General features: G+C 40.6%; 1 protein-coding gene across 7 annotated transcripts in view; it reads right to left on the bottom strand.

The window, feature by feature from the left end:
• Window positions 1-19,609, bottom strand: part of galnt11 (UDP-N-acetyl-alpha-D-galactosamine:polypeptide N-acetylgalactosaminyltransferase 11 (GalNAc-T11)) — a 135,806-nt gene that overhangs the window by 36,560 nt on the left and 79,637 nt on the right. For 3 of the 7 annotated variants that reach the window (XM_059971818.1, XM_059971820.1, XM_059971823.1), the window contains exon 3: window positions 10,981-11,301. The exons of 2 other annotated variants lie outside the window; for them this stretch is intronic. In XM_059971818.1, the coding sequence (XP_059827801.1) occupies window positions 10,981-11,263 (283 nt within the window). In that variant the 5' untranslated portion in view covers window positions 11,264-11,301. Of the gene's footprint in view, window positions 1-10,980; window positions 11,302-11,694; window positions 11,933-19,609 lie in introns of those variants that run through there. 2 more of the 7 variants (XM_059971821.1, XM_059971819.1) reach the window with 2 other exon arrangements.

The following is a 19,609-nucleotide window of genomic DNA, read 5'->3' as shown; positions in this document are numbered from 1 at the left end:
CAAAGGCAGATTAGTCTGTTTTAACAGACTATAAACTTCAAAGTCAGAAAATCCATCAATCTGGGACTATGCACGTGTCTACAGCTCTAATCTTATTCTCCACGTTGGCTGATTCCACTCACCAACTCTCAAGCCCCCAAGCAATGCCGTTAGGTACTGACTGCTAGAGGGAGAGAGAGAAAAGGCAGCAAGGATAAAAGGAGCATTATCTGATTGAAGAGATGTGATGACTCTTGTTATCCAGGCAAATATATAGAGGGAGAAAAAACACAAAATACTGGAGAAACTCAGCAGGCCAGGCAGCATTTATGTTAAAGAGTAAACAGTCAACGTTTCAGGCCGAGACTCTTCATCTGGACTACAAAGGCTCTTGGCCGAAATGTCACCTATTTACTCTCCGAAGGCTCTTGGTCCGAATCATTGACAGTTTACTTTCTTCCATAGATGTTGCCTGGCCTGCTGAGTTCCTTTAGCATTTTGTGTATATTACTTTGATTTCCAGCACCTGCAGATTTTCTCATTTGAAATATACAGGGGCCTCAGTTTTTCACAACACACATTATTGATGGTTTAAGGAATAGACTAACTGGGCAGGGGGATGGGAGCCAGAGTTATAGGACTGAGGATGGGGCAGTTGGTATACAAGTAGGTGCAGTGTGTAGTGAGACTATGACTTCAGGAAGGGTAAGATGAAAGAACACATACCAGTCCTCAGAGGGATCAGAAGTGGAGAGAGTGAGCAGCTTCAAGTTCCTGGATGTCAAGATCTCTGAGGATCTAACCTGGTCCCAACACATTGATGCAGTCATAAAGAAGGTAAGACAACTATTAAGAGTTTGAAGAGATTTGACATGTTCACAAATGTTCTCAAAAACCTCTATAGTTGTACTGTGGAGACCATTCTGACAGGCTACATCACTGTCTGGTATGGAGAGAGGGGCTACTGCACAGGACCAAAAGAAGCTGCAGAAGGTTGTAAATCTAGACAGCTCCATTTTGGGCACTAGCCTACAAAGTATCTAAGACATCTTTAGGGAGCGGTGTCTCAGAAAGGCAGTGTCCATTATTAAAGTCCTCCAACACCCAGGGCATGTCCTTTTCTCACTGTTACCATTGGGAAGGAGATACAGAAGCCTGAAGGCACACACTCAGTGATTCAGGAACAGCTTCTTCCCCTCTGCCATCCGATTCCTAAATGGACTTTGAAGCTTTGGACACCACCTCATATTTTTTAATATACAGTATTTCTGCTTTTGCACATTTTTTAATTATTCAATATACGTAATTATTTCACTTAATTATTTATGTTTTATTTTATTTTTTCTCTCTGCTAGACTATGTATTGCATTGAACTGCTGCTGCTAAGTTAACAAATCTCACGTCACATCAGTTCAGTTCAGTTTCAGTTTACTGTCATTTAGAAACCATAAATGCAATGCAGTTAAAAAATGAGACAACATTCTCCAGAATGATATCACAAAAGCACTCGACAAAACAGACTACACCAGAAAATCCACATAACTTTTGGTAATCCCCAAATCCAAAGTCCAGAGAGGCTGCTGCGTATTAATATCGCGCTACCATCTTAGCGCGTTCCCCAGAAAGGAGCTCCAAATCCACCAGACAAGATTACCCAGACACACCAAGTCAGGAGACCAACTACCACCCAACAAACCAAAAACTAAAGTTACAAGACCTACACAAAACCACATAGTTACATATAGTTATAGTTAACATATAGTTACAACAGTGCAGACAATACCATAATTGATTAAAAAAAAGACTATGGGCACAGTAAAAATAGTCCAAAGATGTTAAAAGATTATAAGTTCGAAAGAAACCAGCACACAGTTTGTACAAGTCCTCGGGGTCCCAATAGACTCATCACCCCACGCAGGCGGCAGAAGGGAATACCCCCACTATGGACTTCCACGGCGCTGGACTCAGCCTCGCAGACGCAGCACACGATGAAAGCTCTGGTGATATGCTGGTGATAATAAACTTGATTCTGATTTTGATAGGGCAAAATTAGAGTCAGTTGGAAATGGTGAAGTGTAACATGGGAGCAAAATCAAAGGAGGTAACATATACAAGAATGAAAGTGTTATATTTGAATAATGCAGTATATTGTATAAAGTAGATGATCTGGTAGTGCAGCTAAAGATTGGCAGGTACGATACTATAGGCATCAGTTAACCGTGGCTGAAAGAAGATCATAGTTGGGATCTTAACATCCAAGGATACAGATCAAAAGGGCTAGTAGTAGGTAGACAGAGATGTGGGGTGGCTCTACTGGTAAAAAAATGAAATTAAGTCTTCAGAAAGAGGTGACATGGGATTGGAGACGTAGAATCCTTGTGGGTAGAGTAAAACTGCAAGGGTAAAAAGAACCCTGATGGCAGTTATATACAGGCCTTCAAATAGTAGCCAGGGTGTGCTATAGATTACAACAGGACATAGAAAAGGGATGTCAAAAGGGCAATGCTACAATATTCATGGGGGATTTCAATCAGCAAACAGATTGGAAAATCAAGATGGTACTGGATCCCAAGAGATGGAATTCGCAGAATGCCAAAGAGATACCTTTTTAGATCAGTCTGTGGTTGAGTTCACTATGCGAAAGGCAATTCTGGACTTGGTGTTGTGTAATTTGATTAGGGAGCTTAAGGTAAAAAAAACCTTTCAGAGACGGTGATCATAATATTACAGAATTCACCCTGCAGTTTTAAAGGGGGAAGATAAAGTCAGATGTATCAGTATTACAGTGGAGAAAAGGGAATAACAGAGGCTGGAAAAGCTGACATGAAGGAGATATTTTCAGCGATGATGGCAAAACTGCAATGGCTGGAGTTTCTGGGGGTAATTCAGAAGGTGCAGGAGATATACATTCCAAAGATAAAAAAGTATTCTAAAGGGAGAATTAGGCAATTGTAGCTGACAAGTCAAAGAGAGCAAAAAAGGGGGCATATAATATAGCAAAAATTAGTGAGCAGTTAGAAGGTTGAGAAGCCTTTAAAAACAAACAGGAGGTAACAAAAAAAAGCCATAAGGAGAGAAAAGAAGAAATATGAAGGCAAACTAGCCAATAATATAAAAAGGGATAAAAGTTTTTTTCAGATATATAAAAAGTAAAGAGAGAAGACTGCTGGAAAATGATGCTGGAGAGTTAGGAACTGGGGACAAAGAAATGTGATGCACCATCAATAACTCACACTGAGACGCAAGGCGAGATATCGGCTTTTATTGACTGGAAGAAGGAACCAGGAGTGAGTGTCCATCATACTATGTCCTGGAGACTGAGGCTGAGCGTCAGGCCTCAGATCGCCTTTATACAGGGGCCTGTGGGAGGAGCCACAGGAGCAGTCAGCAGGGGGCGTGTCCAGACAGGCACATAGTTCACCACAAAATGGCATACAAATTTTAAAAATATTATGCATCAGTCTTCATTGTAGAAGACACTAGCAGTATTCCACAAATTCTAGTGTGTGCCAGGGGGAGAAGTGAGTGTAGTTGCTATTACTAGGGATAAGGTGCTTGGGAAAACTGAAAGGTCTGAAGGTAGATAAATTACCCAGACCAGATGGGTTACATTCTAGGGTTCTGAAAGAGGTAGCTGCTGAGATTATACAGGCATTGGTAATAACCTATGAAGAATCAATTCTTGAATGGTTCTGAAGGTCAGGAAAATTGCAAATGGCACTACTTAAGAAAGGAGGTGAGGCAGAAGAAAGGAAATTACTGGCTCATGGATTGGCAGCGTGATGACTGGCTTCATGGCTGTGGACTCACTTCCATGAACTTCCATTCTGAATGTATTTGCTTACTTTTATTGTTCGCACAATTTCCTTTTTTCTGCACATTGAATGTTTGAGGGTCTTTTTTTATAAATGGGTTCTATTGGGTTTCTTTGTTTTGTGGCTGCTTGTAAGGAAATGGATTGTGTATATAGTACACATACTTTGATAATAAATATATTTGAACTTTCATTTTGAATGTTGCAATTATGACGCGATCATTATGGACTGTGCCTTTAAAGAGACAGAGAGAGTGTGTGCACCACTGATTCAGCTCGTGAGTCGCCATGGTGATGGAAGGGCGGAGCTATATGATGGACAACTGGCATTCAGCATGTTTGGGATATATACAAGGTCAGCTGCCGTTCAGACACACGGAAGGCACACAGAGACACAAAAGAAACAGACACTAGATGAATGCCCATGAAAGAGTGGGTTTTGCTCGCAGTGTGGAAAAGCGGCTGACCAGTGGAAAGTTATCAGTGTGTTTAACCCTTGCCTGGGTTGATAGCTTTACTGCGTGAAGACGGAGCCCTTAGTGTGGTCACAGTCGGTGACTTTAACAGGACTTTGGAGGACAAAGTGGGAAGATTGACAGCATCGGCTTACTTGGAAAAACAATCACCTCTCCTCAATTCTACTCAACTCAATATCACGAACTGAACAGATTTTCTTCCTATACTATTGTAAGACTGTATCATTTACCACCTAAGCTTGAAGAAGTTTAGGGTTTTATATTTCCACACTTATATATGCATAAACTCTGCTAACCTGTTTGATTTATCTGGTTTTATATTACTATATTATGTAGATACTAATAAATAGTGTTTCGTTTATAGCAAAACCAGACTCCAGGTGTGTTCATTCCATTTCTGCTGGTTCTTTTAACCCGTTACAGGGTACATAATACAATGAAAATGAAGATCTGAAGAATGCGATTGTCAAAAGCCATTTACGAAGACAGTCTGCATTACCTGTCTATGCTGATTTTGTTAACTTGATGAATTCTATCGATAACTATTAGGAACTAATACACAGTTTTATAGTACTATAATAGTATAGGTAATGTTCTAATTTATTCTGTATTTCATTTAAATACAGAATTGGTTGCTCGGTTAAATGGTGGTTTGCCTTCTATACCTTTTTAACTATTTCCCTGAAACTTTGACTAATTAGTGCAGCCTCTTAATTCAACCAAGATGTACTGTTCCCAATGTGTTCCAAGCAATCGGAATCCCCTGTATAACCCAAGTCCTTCGATGGCATGGCCTGAAGGTTGATAGTGCATGGGATGCTGTCCTGGAGCCATGTTTCTGAAAGAGCAAGCACACAGTAGTTCACTATCACACACCAGTGCAGCCGCAGACAAATGCAATCTAGTCAGTCTTTCACTGAGCAAACACTGAGAGTAGCACCAACAGGACGGATCAGCCCCCAAACCAGTGCACACTTCAGTGTGCCCATCATGCCCATGCTCCCTCCCACATCACTTCCGGCATCTCCTCCCTTGGGTGGCTGCCATGGTGACGGACGCCACGGCATAAGGGCCTCATCTGCACAACAACTGAGGCTATACAGTTTTTCCTTATGCTCTTTTTCATCTTTTACCCACGACCTCTAGTTCTAGTCTCACCCAAACCTCAGTGGAAAAAGCGTGCTTACATTAACTCTATCTATACCCCTCCCCATAACTCTGTATACCTCTATCAAAGCTCCCCTCATTCTTCCTACACTCTAGGGAATAAAGTCCTAACCTATTCAATCTTTCCCTGTAACTGTGGACATATTCTCAACCTATCAAAGTTCTTCTTAATTTTATACACCTGTATTTGGTCACAGCAATGCTGTTTTTCACAATTAAAAGAAACTTCATGTGTTCATCATTTCCTGATAATATACAGTACTGTGTAAAAGTTTTGGACAAATCTATATAGGTAGGGTGCCTAAGACTTTTGTGCCGTACTGTATTTATCAACATGGAGCAGAGAGTAAATTTGTAAATGTGGCGGGAACAAAGGATGTTGAAAATCGTGAGCAGAGTGCCAAAGGAGAGGCGTGGGACAAGTGGCAGAGAAGGAGTGGCAGGTGGTAAAGGTGCAGACACACCCAACCGAGACACCAGGCAAGGTCATTTGATTCCAAACAATTGATTTACTGATCATTATAGACCAGGGGTGGGCAAACTTTTTGACTTTTGGGCCACAAAGGGTTCTAAAATTTGACAGGGGGGCCGGACCAGGAGCAGATGGACGGAGTGTTTTAGTAATACACATCATAAGAGAAAATAAAATATCATGGGATATGTAAAAAACATGTGCTTTAATTTCAATTAAAAATGAACAAATGCATTACAACAAAATATCTGTCTTTGAAGTCCCATGATATTTAGCTATTTATTGAAATGACTTTTAAAACACTGAAAATTCTGTTATCCTTCAAGGTATTATCATCATCACTCTCCTCCTGACTGTCTTTATTTCAAAAACGGTAGGAGATGCGGGTCTACTTGTCCTGCTCCTTCTTATTCAATTGTCCCCTATGCCAAAACTCAACAACGACCAGCACAAGGACAGAACAGTGACAGCGCGCCAGTATGCGGAGCACGTTATTTGATCTGGAGCGCATTTTTTAATTTTGAGAACGTACGTGCACCTGCGCACTACTCATGTCCATCACTTAACAGAAATGACATGTAACATGTAAGGCTTATTGAAAAAAATATTTTCAAATGCATTTTTTACATAACACAACGAAGAAACTTATTTTTAATTTCAGTGGGAACAGTGTTGTTGGTCTCCCTTTTTAGCCAGCGTGTCAAAGTCTGGATTTAGTTTTGTTGTGGCGATTCTCAGGATGGATCTGAGGTGTTGGTCACTTAACTTGGATCTGTGGCTGGCTTTGTTGATGTTCATGACGCTGAACGCCTGTTCATACAAATAGGTCGAGCCGAACAAAGAGTAAAGCCCAAATGTGGAGTAATACGCTGCACCTCAACAAAGGTCAATGTATATAGAGTGCGTCATCTATTGGGAAAACGCCAGAATTGCGGGGAAAAAACGTTAACAAGGTTTATTAATATAATTTCATCAAGTTCTGCGGGCCGGATTAAAAAGCTTAACGGGCCACATATGGCCCCCGGGCCATAGTTTGCCCGTGCCTGTTATAGACTATCCTTCTGGTGCTCCCTGCCCCTTTCCCAACCAAGATTCCCCTCTCCTTGCCCCTTTCCCACTCAGTCCACAATTGAGACCTCTGTCAGAATCAGATCACTTAAATATATCATTAGATTTCTTCTATTTTGCGGCAGCAATACAGTGCAATATGTACTGTGCAAAAGTCTTAGGCATCCTAGCTATATATATGTGCCTAGGACTTTTGCACAGTACTGTATACCCCTGCACTTCAGGCATTAAGCCTCTTCATTGCTTGAATATCCCTTTGCATAATATGACAACTAAAACCACTATATTACTCTTAGATACAGTCTAGCCAAATTTCGGTAAAAGCTCAGCACAACTTCACCCGTTTTGGCAGCAACTGTACACATTTGACTCTGTGGTTCACCATTCTACTGGCAGACAATTTTTGCTCTAAATAGTTAGATATTGTGAACACTTGGAAAAGTCTAAAAGAAAGGAGAAACTACAGGACAAGACAAGACAGTGTCAAGAAAAAACAGTGACAAAAGCAAGTCAGGTAAGCTTACAAACAAATGAATACAGCAAAAACTGCACAAACTTATCTATAGATTTTGGGATTTTTCAGAGCAGTTCACAGCCAATGAAGCACCTCTGAAGTTTAGTCACTGGTGTAACGAAGGAAGCAAGATTTTACATTCAGCAGCTATGTGATAATCTTCATATAATTTGTTTTTCATCTGGGATAAGTTAGCCTCAGATTTTTTCCTCAGGCTAGGGAAGTACAAAACTAAAGGGTATAAATGAGAGGGGAAAGATTTAAAAGGGTCCTGAGGGCAGGTTTTTCCCCACACAGAAGGTACTGAATATATGAAATGAGCCACCAGAGGAAGTGGTAGAGGTGGGTATAATGACCATATGTAAAAGTCATTTGGGATAAGTAAATGGATAAGAGAAGTTTAGAGGGATATGGGCCAGATGCAGGCAAATGTGACTAATTCAGTTTGGCTTCAACAAGTTGGGTGGGAGATGCTGTTTTTCATGCCATAACTATAATTATGACTAAATCAAGGCTGAGACATCATGAGAAACAGTATTTTTAAATAATGCAGTCTTTTATAGCCACTGGAGAAAGTTGCTTTAGAAGTTGTTTTAGCTGAGGATTAAAACATCAGCTAATATTCTGTCTTCTAATCAATGGAGTGGAACTGGAACACATAATCACTGACTTGAAGGTGAGTACTTTCAATTGAGCTACTGTCTACTCCAAGTTGAAAATGCACTTCAGTCTTAAATTTCTGAACAGCTTTCATCAGCATTATCAATAGGATTTAAATTCTGTCTGCTTTGATATTTTTTATTATTTTATTATTTCATCCATTTTGAAAGTATTTTTAAAACTCATGCAGGAGGGAGCCATGGGATGTTCCTGAAGGGCTAAATTATATTTGGAGTTTAAGTTTTAAAAGCATACATAATTCAGAGATAGAATTCTTGCCTATTCAGTCAATAAGCTAAGAATCTTTCCATGATCAGTAACGTAAAATCTTCTAAAGTCCCTTAATACTTTATGAGGGGCATTGATCGTATGAGAGGCTGTTTCCCAGGACTAACACGAGGGTGCACAGTTTTAAGGTGCTTGGAAATAGGTACCAAGAGGATGTCAGGGGTAAGTTTCTCACACAAAGAGTGGTGGGTGCATGGAAAGCACTGCTGGCAGCAGTGGTGGAAGCAGATACAATAGGTTCTTTTAAGAGTCTCTCAGATAGAAGCTAGGGAAATTCTAGGCAGTTTCTAGAGTAGGTTACATGGTCGGCACAACATTGTGGGCCGAAGGGCTGTAATGTGCTGTAGATTTCTATGTTCTAATACCTTGTCAAAATATTGTTTTTATAACAATTCTATTCAGTGTATCTTTAATCTTGACATTAGTACCAGTTGCAATTACAAACCTGCCCAGGAGTTACTGATGACAAAATACCCTGGCCAATATATTTTTAAACATTTTACATTTATAAAATTTGCTATCATATTTAATTTAGCAAAGTTACACTGCCATTCACCAGTAAAATTCAACCCATTCTAATTGTATAATATCAGCATGGCATAATTTTTTCTCAACGTAGATTCCTTAAGCAAACAGTCTGAAAAGCGTCTCCACAGATTCTAGTCTCCAATGTGCAAAAGCAACAGGGCTTTGCCCCAAGGAACACTTGCACCAGCTGCATCACTCTGCACCAGCTGCATCACTCTTCCGAGCATAGTTTTGGATTATGGAATGTGCAAGTAACAAATTTCTATCATGAACAGCTGCTTGCAGTGTAAGACTAATGAGTTTCAGTCAAATTAGAGAGTATTTTCAGCAAATTTGTAATCTTTGAGAAGCTGATATTCATCTGTGGATGCCTCCAGAAACAGCCCACAGTGCAGAGCTGTGTTACACAAATGTTTGAGATGAACTTTGACAAAAAATACTAACACTTTTCAGACCTTAGCAAAGAGATTTTTCAAATGGACTATTGGTCTCCTCCCTAGTGCAGATGCCTCAAAGACAAGTGGTGATGAAGAGACTCGGGCTGTGGGTGAAGGATCTGATGAGGAGGCCCTTATTCACCACCAGCCAAACATGGGTTTGGTACTTGTTTGGAAGTTTTGATGAGAGAATGTTGAGAGAATCATAATGCACAATCATAACGCATAATGTTGAGAGAATCATTTATAACCATATAACCATATAACTGCTAGGCTTACTTCTAGAACCCTTTTTAAACAATGGAACCACATGAGCAATACGCCAATCCTCCGGCACAATCCCCGTTTCTAATGACATCTTAAAGATCTCCGTCAGAGCTCCTGCTATTTCTACACAAACTTCCCTCAAGGTCCTGGGGAATATCCTGTCAGGACCCGGAGATTTATCCACTTTTAAATTTTTTAAAAGCGTCAGTACTTCCACCTCTTTAATTGTCATAGGTTCCATAACTTCCTTACTTGTTTCCCACACCTTACACAATTCAATATCCTTCTCCTTAGTGAATACCGAAGAGAAGAAATCACTCAAAATCTCTGCCATCTCCCTCGGCTCCACACATAGCTGACCACTCTGATTCTCTAAGGGGCCAATTTTATCCCTCACTATCCTCTTGCTTTTAATATAACTGTAGAAACCTTTCGGATTTACTTTCACCTTATTTGCCAAACCAACCTCGAATCTTCTTTTAGCTTTTCTAATCTCTTTCTTAAGATTCCTTTTACATTCTTTATATTCCTCGAGCAATTCCTTTACTCCATGCTGCCTATATCTATTGTAGACATCCCTCTTTTTCCGAACCAAATTTCTAATATCCTTTGAAAACCATGGTGCTTTCAAACCTTTAACCTTTCCTTTCAACCTAACAGGAACATAAAGATTCTGTACCCTCATAATTTCACCATCTCCTTTTTCCACATGGCCTCAAGGACATCCTACATAGCCCACTGTCTGAATGACATGGTCAAAGGTGGTCTTGAACAACTTTTTTATGGAGACAGCATGGTCTAATTGAGGGAACATTCAGCAAGCTGACTCAAAACAGTAACTGGTTTCTTTTTCCATAGTAACTGCTAAACTGGCTGAGTTCTTCCAATGTTTTCTGTTTTTTTTGTTTCAGATTCCAACATCTGCAGTTTTGTTTTCTATTTGTTGTGCATGAATCTGTTGACAAGTGGAAAAATGGATGAATTATTAGACAAAATTTCATCCAGTTTTTCCTGCTTGCCAATTGACTCATGCACAAAACGTTTTTTAAAAATATCATAGTTAAGGCAGCACAGACAGCACTCCAGAACTACCTGCAGTGTAACTTTGATTAAATCCACCGTCAATGTTAATTTATGAACAGCAGAGCAGTATTGAGCTTTGCACCTTGGTGTTTAATGGACGCAGACTTACTGGGTTGAAGTATTTTATGAAATCAGTTATTTAAGAAAAGGTAATATATTCCAAATCAAATGCAACATTACTAATCTGCCTTCTTAAATTACAGTGTCAAACTGAAAGAAATACTCACCCAGTTCTGAGAAGTGTTCTAATTTTTTCTTTGACTTATTTGGTATATGTTTAAGGAACTGGCTGTCTATTTTGTCTTGACGCTGGGATTCAAGCAGATGTTTGGATCCTTTGGTAAATCGGGGCTTGAATCTCCGCTGTACTTGCTGGCTCCCCGGGAAGGGCACATTTCCGAATGTGTAGCTTTCGTTGCTCAAGTTGAAGTAGATGAAAAGGAGAAGTGTCCAGGTCACGGACGTGAAAAGACATCCATAGCAGAAATAGCGAAGCATGACACTGCCCATGGTAGCCGAAGCATTGTTAGAGGCCCATTTTTATTCCTCTGAAACACACAAAGTCAGAGCTGCTTGACAAGTGAACTGTTGGTGATTATCTGCACAACAGAAACTTCACAAAAGTTCCTCTGGAACAACCAACAAAGCATTACAGATAAAAGATTTATTTTCCAATATAAATACTGCAACCACTGCCAATACAGTATAATGAAACATTGAAAAGCTACGGCACAATACAGACCCTTCAGCCTACAAAGCTGTGCCAAATCTGCCCCTACCTTAGAACTACCAAGGCTTTACTTTACTTTACTAAGCCCTCTACTTTACTAAGCTCTACGTAGCCATCCAGGAGTCTCTTAAAAGACCCTATTGTTTCCGCCTCCATTCCGCCATTGGCAGCCCATTCCACACACTCACCTCTCTCTGCATAGAAAACTTACCCCTGACATCTCCTCTGTACCTACTCCCCAGAAAAGGACAGCAACCATCCGAAACAAACATCAATAACCATCTGAATTTGTGTAGCATCTTCTATACAGTTACATACCTCAAACCAACACTGAAAAATAATCAGTTTGCTTGTTGACATGGGTTTTCATGTATATTAGTTGTTAATTAACAAAAAGCCATGTAACATCCCATTATAACACTGTGCTGGTTACTGGACAAAGTTCATTGGTAAGACTAGCACGTTACAGATCAATTATTAACAGTAATTTTTCACAATGAAAATGTTTATTTAACATTTGTAGATACCTGAGGCCCAGGCCTAAACTATCCACTGCTACAATGTGCCTATCTGAAATAAACAGAGGGAAATCTAAGCAGTGAGAGTTATGAAGTCATAGAAAAGTACAGCACAGAAACAGGCCCTTTAACCCTTCTAGTCCATGCTGAACCATTTAAACTGACTAGTCCCATTGACCTCGTTGTCCACAGGAATGGTACCGGAGGATTGTAGGGAGGCTAATGTTGTCCACTTGTTCAAAAATGGTAGTAGGGATAGTCCAGGTAATTACAGACCAATGAGCCTTACATATGTGGTGGGAAAGCTGTTGGAAAAGATTCTTAGAGATAGGATCTATGGGCATTTACAGAATCATGAACTGATCAGGGACAGTCAGCATGGCTTTGTGAAGGGCAGATCGTGTCTAACAAGCCTGACAGAATTCTTTGAGGTGACCAGGCATATAGATGAGGGTAGTGCAGTGGATGTGAACTACATGGATTTTAGTAAGGCATTTGACAAGGTTCCACAAGGTAGGCTTATTCAGAAAGTCAGAAGGCACGGGATCCAGAGAAGTTTGGCCAGGTGGATTCAGAATTGGCTTGCCTGCAGAAAGCAAAGGGTCGTGGTGGAGGGAGTACATTTGGATTGGAGGGTTGTGACTAGTGGTGCCCCACAAGGATTGGTTCTGGGACCTCTACTTTTCATGATTTTTATTAACGACCTGGATGTGGGGGTAGAAGGGTGGGTTGGCAAATTTGCAGACGACACAAAGGTTGGTGGTATTGTAGATAGTGTAGAGGATTGCCGAAGATTGAAGAGAAACATTGATAGGATGCAGAAGTGGGCTGAGAAGTGGCAGATGGAGTTCAACCCGGAGAAGTGTGAGGTGGTACACTTTGGAAGGACAAACTCCAAGGCAGAGTACAAAGTAAATGGCAGGATACTTGGTAGTGTGGAGGAGCAGAGGGATCTGGGGGTACATGTCCACAGATCCCTGAAAGTTGCCTCACAGGTAGATAAGGTAGTTAAGAAAGCTTATGGGGTGTTAGCTTTCATAAGTCGAGGGAGAGAGTTTATGAGTCGCGAGGTAATGATGCAGCTCTGTAAAACTCTAGTTAGGCCACACTTGGAGTACTGTGTCCAGTTCTGGTCGCCTCACTATAGGAAGGATGCGGAAGCATTGGAAAGGGTACAGAGGAGGTTTACCAGGATGCTGCCTGGTTTAGAGAGTATGGATTATGATCAGAGTTTAAGGGTGCTAGGGCTTTACTCTTTGGAGAGAAGGAGGATGAGAGGAGACATGATAGAGGTGTACAAGATATTAAGAGGAATAGACAGAGTGGACAGCCAGCGCCTCTTCCCCAGGGCACCACTGCTCAGTACAAGAGGACTTGGCTTTAAGGTAAGGGGTGAGAAGTTCAAGGGGAATATTAGAGGAAAGTTTTTTTTAACTCAGAGTGGTTGGTGCGTGGAATGCACTGCCTGGGTCAGTGGTGGAGGCAGATAGACTAGTGAAATTTAAGAGACTACTAGACAGGTATATGGAGGAATTTAAGGTGGGGGGTTATATGGGAGGCACAACACTGTGGGCCAAAGGGCCTGTACTGTGCTGTACTATTCTATGTTCTATTACCTGCACCTTGACAATAGCTCTCCATACTCCTACTATCCATGTACCTATCCAAACTTCTCTCAAACACTGAAATTGAGCTTGCATGCACCACCTGCACTAACTGATCATTCCACAATCTCATGACCTTCTGAGTGAAGAGGTTTCCCTGTATGTCCCCTTAAACTTTTCACCCTTCACCCTTACATCATGACCTCTAGTTGTAGGCCCACTCAACCTCAGGAGAAAAAGCCTGCCTGTACTTACCCCATCTATACCCCTCATAATTTTGTATACCTCTATCAATATATTCTCAATCTTCTATGTTCCAAGGAATAAAGTCCTAACTTATTCAATCTGTCTTCAAATTTCAGGTCCTCCAGACCTGACAAAATCCTTGTAAATTTTCTCTGCACTCTTTCAACCTTATTCACATCTTTCCTGTGGGTAGCTGACAAAAACTGAACACAATACTCCAAATTAGGCTTCACCAATGTTTTATACATTTTCAAAATAAAATCCTGTCTCCTGTATTCAATACTTTGATTTATGAAAGCCAATATGCCAAAAACTTTCTTTATGACTCTATATCTACCTGTGACGACACTTTCAATGCATCATGGACATGTATTCCTAGATCCCTTTGCTTTACTGCATTCCTCAGTGCTCTACTGTTCACTGTGCAAGACTGACCCTAGTTGGTCCTACCAAAGTGCAACACCTCATACTTGTCTGCAATAATTTTCATCTGCCATTTTTCACCCCATTTTTCCAGCTGGTGCATTTCCCACTGCAAGCTGTAATCATCATCCTCACTGCCACTACTCCCCCAATCTTGGTGTCATCCACGAAATTGCTGATCCAGTTAACCACATTATCATCCAGACCATCGATATAGATGACAAACAACAATGGAGCCAGCACCTACCCCTGTGGCACACCACTAGTTGCAGGCCTCCAGTCAGAGAGGTATCATCTATTACCACTCTTTGATTTCTTCCACAAAGCAGATGTCTAATCCAATTTACTACCTCATCTTGATTACCAAGCAAATCTTAACCAACCTCCCATGTGGGACCTTATTAACTGCCTTGCTAAAGTCCATGTAGACAACATCCACCGAACTGCCTTCATCAACTTTCCTGGTAACTTTCTCGAAAAACTCTGTGAGATTGATTAGACATGACCTACCGTGCACAAAGCCATGCTAACTGTCCTTAATCAGTTCCTGTCTATCCAAATACTCATACATCAGGTCCATCAGAGAACCTTCCAGTAACTTTCCCACTACTAATGTCAGACTCACTGGCCTACGATTTCCTGGTTTATTTTTAGAGCCTTTCTTAAAGAGTGGAACAACATCATCTATCCTCCTGTCCTCCAGTAGCTCACCTGCCATTAAAGATGATTTAAGTATCTCTACTAAGGGCCCCTACAATTTCTGCACTTGCCTCCCACAGGGCCTGGCTGAACACCTTGTCAAGCCCCGGGGATTTATCCACCCTAACTTGCCTTAACACATCAAACACCTCCTCCTCTGTAATCTGATCATGGCCTTGCTGCTGCTTTGTCTTACTACTACAGACTCCGTTTACTGAGTAAATAGAAATGCAGAGTAAATACAGATACAGAGTAAATACGGGTTATTGCTGTGCAGATAGCTCTAAATGAGAAATATTAGTTCATTACCTTTTGTCATCCCAACCTTTGTAAATGAGTTGAAGAGGCAAAAAAACATAGCAACGTCCAATTTCCCTGGCCACCCACTAACCCCACAGAAAATACCTTGCTGTAATTGTAAAACAACTGCAGGAGCACTGTATGGAGTTCTGGTCTCTTTATCTAGGAAAGGATGGACTTGCATTTGACGGAGTGCAACAAAGGTTCAACAGGCTGACTCCTGGGATAGTGGGACTACCACGTGAGGTGAGATTCGTTTCACTATCTCTGTATTTACCAGGTATTAATGAATTGTTCAATGCACTTGGAAGTAGTTAATTGTATTAAATGTTTCCAGTTTTAAATGTCTTACCATAAAATCTGCTCTACAAGTTGTACATGTTTACAGTATAAGTTGCTTTCCCATTTTTTTTGTAAGGATGTTAATTCTAGGAATGTCCATTTCTTGATGGATTGCTAACAATTTTTCACAAAACTTTTCTCCACCCACATGAGCAAAAGTTGCTCACTTTGCACACTATACAGAATGCGAGAAAACTTGCTGCCCGAATTACAAGGTTTAAAAAAGTTTGCAAAACAAAACTTGAAACTTGCATTCTTACCTGTGGGGTGAATGCTGGCAGGAAGAATGGAATCAAACCAGATCACTATATTGGCAGAATATTGCAGGGGGAGAAAGGAAAGAGCTGACTAGGCTATTCTTGTCCAAATTCAATGAGTCAGAGATGGACCAAGCCATAAGACATAGGAGCAGTTAGGCCATTGGGCCCATCGCGTCTGCTCCACCACTCCATTATGGCTGATTTATTACCCCTTTCAACCCCATTCTCCTATAAAGCCATAAGATACAGGATATATCAAAGAGTTGAGAAGGGAAGGAAAGAGAGGCACTGCATGGTGAGCTTACAGAAATATATGCCAGTGAGAGAGAGAAAAAGATGGTATCTAGGCTAAGATAGATGGGAGAAATGGGATGTGTAGGAAAGGAGAAAGTCTACAGTGAGGATATATGAGGGAGGGAGAAAGAAATGTGGGGGAAGGATCATAAGAGGTAGCTAGGCCATTCAGCCCAATGAGTCTGTTCACCAGTCACTCACAGCTGAAGTATTTAAGGGAAAAAGAGGAAATTCTTGAGTTAGAGAGATGGTATGTAAATAAGAAGGAGATTGTGCATCAGGACATATGGACGTGCAGAAAGATGATATATTAGGTACAAACAGGTGATGTGCGGGCAGAAGAGAAATGGTGTTGGTGGTGTAAGATTGTGCACATTGATAGAGCTGTTGTGGAGAGAAAAGAGATGTCTGTAGGGAGAAAGATGGTGCATGGGGGGGGGGGGATTTTTTATAGTTAGGAGAGATGATGTAAAGGAGAGAGAAAGTGTACATTCAGAACCCTTCACAAACCTCTAACTCTCATTCCCCAAAGCCCACACACTCCATCTTTCCCCCTTGAATACACCAGGGAAGGCATGTCAAAAAAAAGCCCTCCCACAAAAAAGCAGCAGGAAATAGGGGGAGGGCCCAAAAAAGAGATCCAAAATCAGCAACTGGGGCTTGGTGTGCACCACATTAGGATCAGGTGGAATGGCTTACTCAATATGGCGGAGATAATTCTCAGTTTATAGAGCTACCAATAAATGTACTAGTGTATTAAGTTTTAAACACTTCAAATTTTGTAGAAAACAAAAATTCCAGATTATTTAATAATTTTAAAAATGTTTTAATAGAAAGAATTAAGTGTATTGATTTTAATCGATTTGTTTTTAAACTATATTAATTTTAATAGCATTTTGTATTTTTGTATCAGTTATTGGCTGACTGCTGCTTAACCAGTTGACAAGGTGATGCAAGCTCACCAATGACACCTGAGACAAAGTTTTATTGGACTGGACATAGTGGAAAACAAATAATTGCACAAAAGGTGGGGAAAAAAACAAATGAGAATCGTTGCAGTTTTTCTGTACCACTTGGGATCAACAAGTGTGAGCAAAATAATCAGCAATTAAAGAATTCTGAATATAGGTTCAAGTTCAGCTAGACTGATATTTCTTCTTCCAATTTGACCTCCAGGTAACATGGATATAGGGAGGCTTAACCAACCATATGTTTGCAAACCCATTGAGGTCTGCTGTCCCAAGAATGGCTGGTATGAGAAACTAAATAAAATTGCCCTTCGTGGCTCTAACAAGTTTGACGTTGCTACATTTCTGACCATTGCCATTTCCAGGTCACAGAGCAGCAAGAAACAACAGCTTGAGCTCACCAAAGTGGACTGGATGGAATTGTCCCATGGGCCAGATCCTGCCAGCCGGCCATATGTTGTGCACCATGAAGTTATGTGAAACACTTGTCAAACCACACAGCACAGGAGGTTACCATTGAGCTTGCTGAGAAATCCAATTAGTTCCACCCCTTTCTGCTTTTTCCTTATAAGTCTATATTTTATTTAGAGTAAATATCCACCACCCTGCTGAAAGTTGCTAATGAATTTGTTTCTAGGTCCTGCACTGAGACAATAACCTACACAATTCTAATTAATTCTCTCGCTTTCACCAATTACCTTATGATAGAAACTTTTAGAACCTCTATTATTTCTCTGCTAACAATAACAACTTCTATCTCCTTAAGAGTGTTGAGGATTGAGTGAAGCTGCCCAAGGACTCAGCAACCCAGGGAAAAAAACGTAAATTTTTGTTAACACACAGATTCTTGTTTATTAAATAGATCAATCTTATTCCTTATCATTAGCTGTTAATAATGAGTCATTAAAAATAATACATTATGATTGGGATTGATTCAGGTAAAATGGATACCAACTGTGCTCTGCCTGGAAATAAATTGCCTGACAATTACCTGGCAAGTTTGGAATTAGAAATGCTTTTTAAAAAAAAATCAAAGACGCTGCTTACTCAGGTTAAATTGCAAAAGACATGAGGATAAGAGAAACCCAGCCCTGCAGAAATTGTACTTAATATTGATGGAAAAAGCATCTTTAAAGCAAACTGCCACAGGCAAACAACCGGATGGCAAGTATATTAGGCAAGATTACTAAAAGCATTATTAAAATCTATTATTATATACATGATAGAAGAGAGACATCTTTGTAAAGGTCTAAGAAGAGGAAGCAGAGGGACTTGAGACTTAATGAGGAAATTCCAGCTATACTCCTGAAAGCAAGATCTGCAAAGATGGGACGAAGTAAAAATCCAGGGCAACACGGAAGCGCAACTATTAGCGTGACACTATTACAGCTCAGGTCATCAGAGTTCAATTCCAGTGTCCTCTGTAAAGAATTTGTATGTTCTCATCGTGAACGTGTGGGTTTCCTCTGACTGTCCAAAGATGTACCAGTTGATAGGTTAATTGGTCATTGTAAATTGTTCTGTGATTAGGCTAGGGTTAATTAGGTGGGCTGCTGGACAGTGTGGTTCATTGAGCCAGAAAGGCCTGTTCCCACTGTACCTCGAAATAAAATAAAAATAGAATGCACAAACTGGAGGATCACAGGGCTTCAAAAGATTTCAAGGAAGAGTTGCGCCATCATGTAAAGGTTCAAAGAACAGGTTCAGAGTACTAAAATTCCGGCAACATTGGTCAAGAAATACATCAGTGGTAAATGAACAAGACTTGCTGATGGGCTATGTTCAATGAATGGGGGAGGGTAAATATTGAGAGATCTGGCAGAAAAGATGTACGAAGATATTGCCAGAACTAGAGGGCCCCACTTATAGGAAGAGGAGAATGAGGGGCAATATTACTGACATGTTTAAAAATGTTTTTTTCCCCAGGGTAGGGGAGACGAGATCTAGGGGGCATAGATTTAGGGTAAGGAGTATGGGGCAACCTTTTCACGTCAAGGATGGCGAGTACAGGGAATGAGCTGCCAAAGGAGATGGTTAAGGCAGATATTGTAGTAACATTTAAAAAGTACTCGGAAGGGTAGGACTTAGCGGGATACAGACCGAACACAGGAAATTGGGACTAGACAGGTCAGCATGGACTTGTTCAAGTACAAGTTTGGTGCACTGGCATTCAACCATGCATGTATACATTGCCAAAAGAAATAATGTTTTTCTGGACAAAAGTGCACAAGACAGTAAACGCAACTCACAAACACAACATAAAGTAATAATACCACAAATAAATTGTGCATTTACGACACAATCTCAGAAGTAAACAGTATAACTGACACTTCATATGTGATGAGACCAGGGTGGCAGAGAATGCAACAGTTTCACGGCCTGGGGAAAGAAACTGTTTCCTTCCCATCCCATCCCAACAGTTCTTCTCTTAGTGCTACAGCACCTTCTGCCTGATGCTAGGTGGTCAAAGAG

Source organism: Hypanus sabinus, chromosome 6, assembly GCF_030144855.1.
Source record: "Hypanus sabinus isolate sHypSab1 chromosome 6, sHypSab1.hap1, whole genome shotgun sequence".
NCBI classification, from domain to species: Eukaryota; Metazoa; Chordata; class Chondrichthyes; order Myliobatiformes; family Dasyatidae; genus Hypanus; species Hypanus sabinus.
The sequence above is the reverse complement of the archived record's forward strand: the minus strand, read 5'-3'. Positions and strand labels throughout refer to the sequence as shown.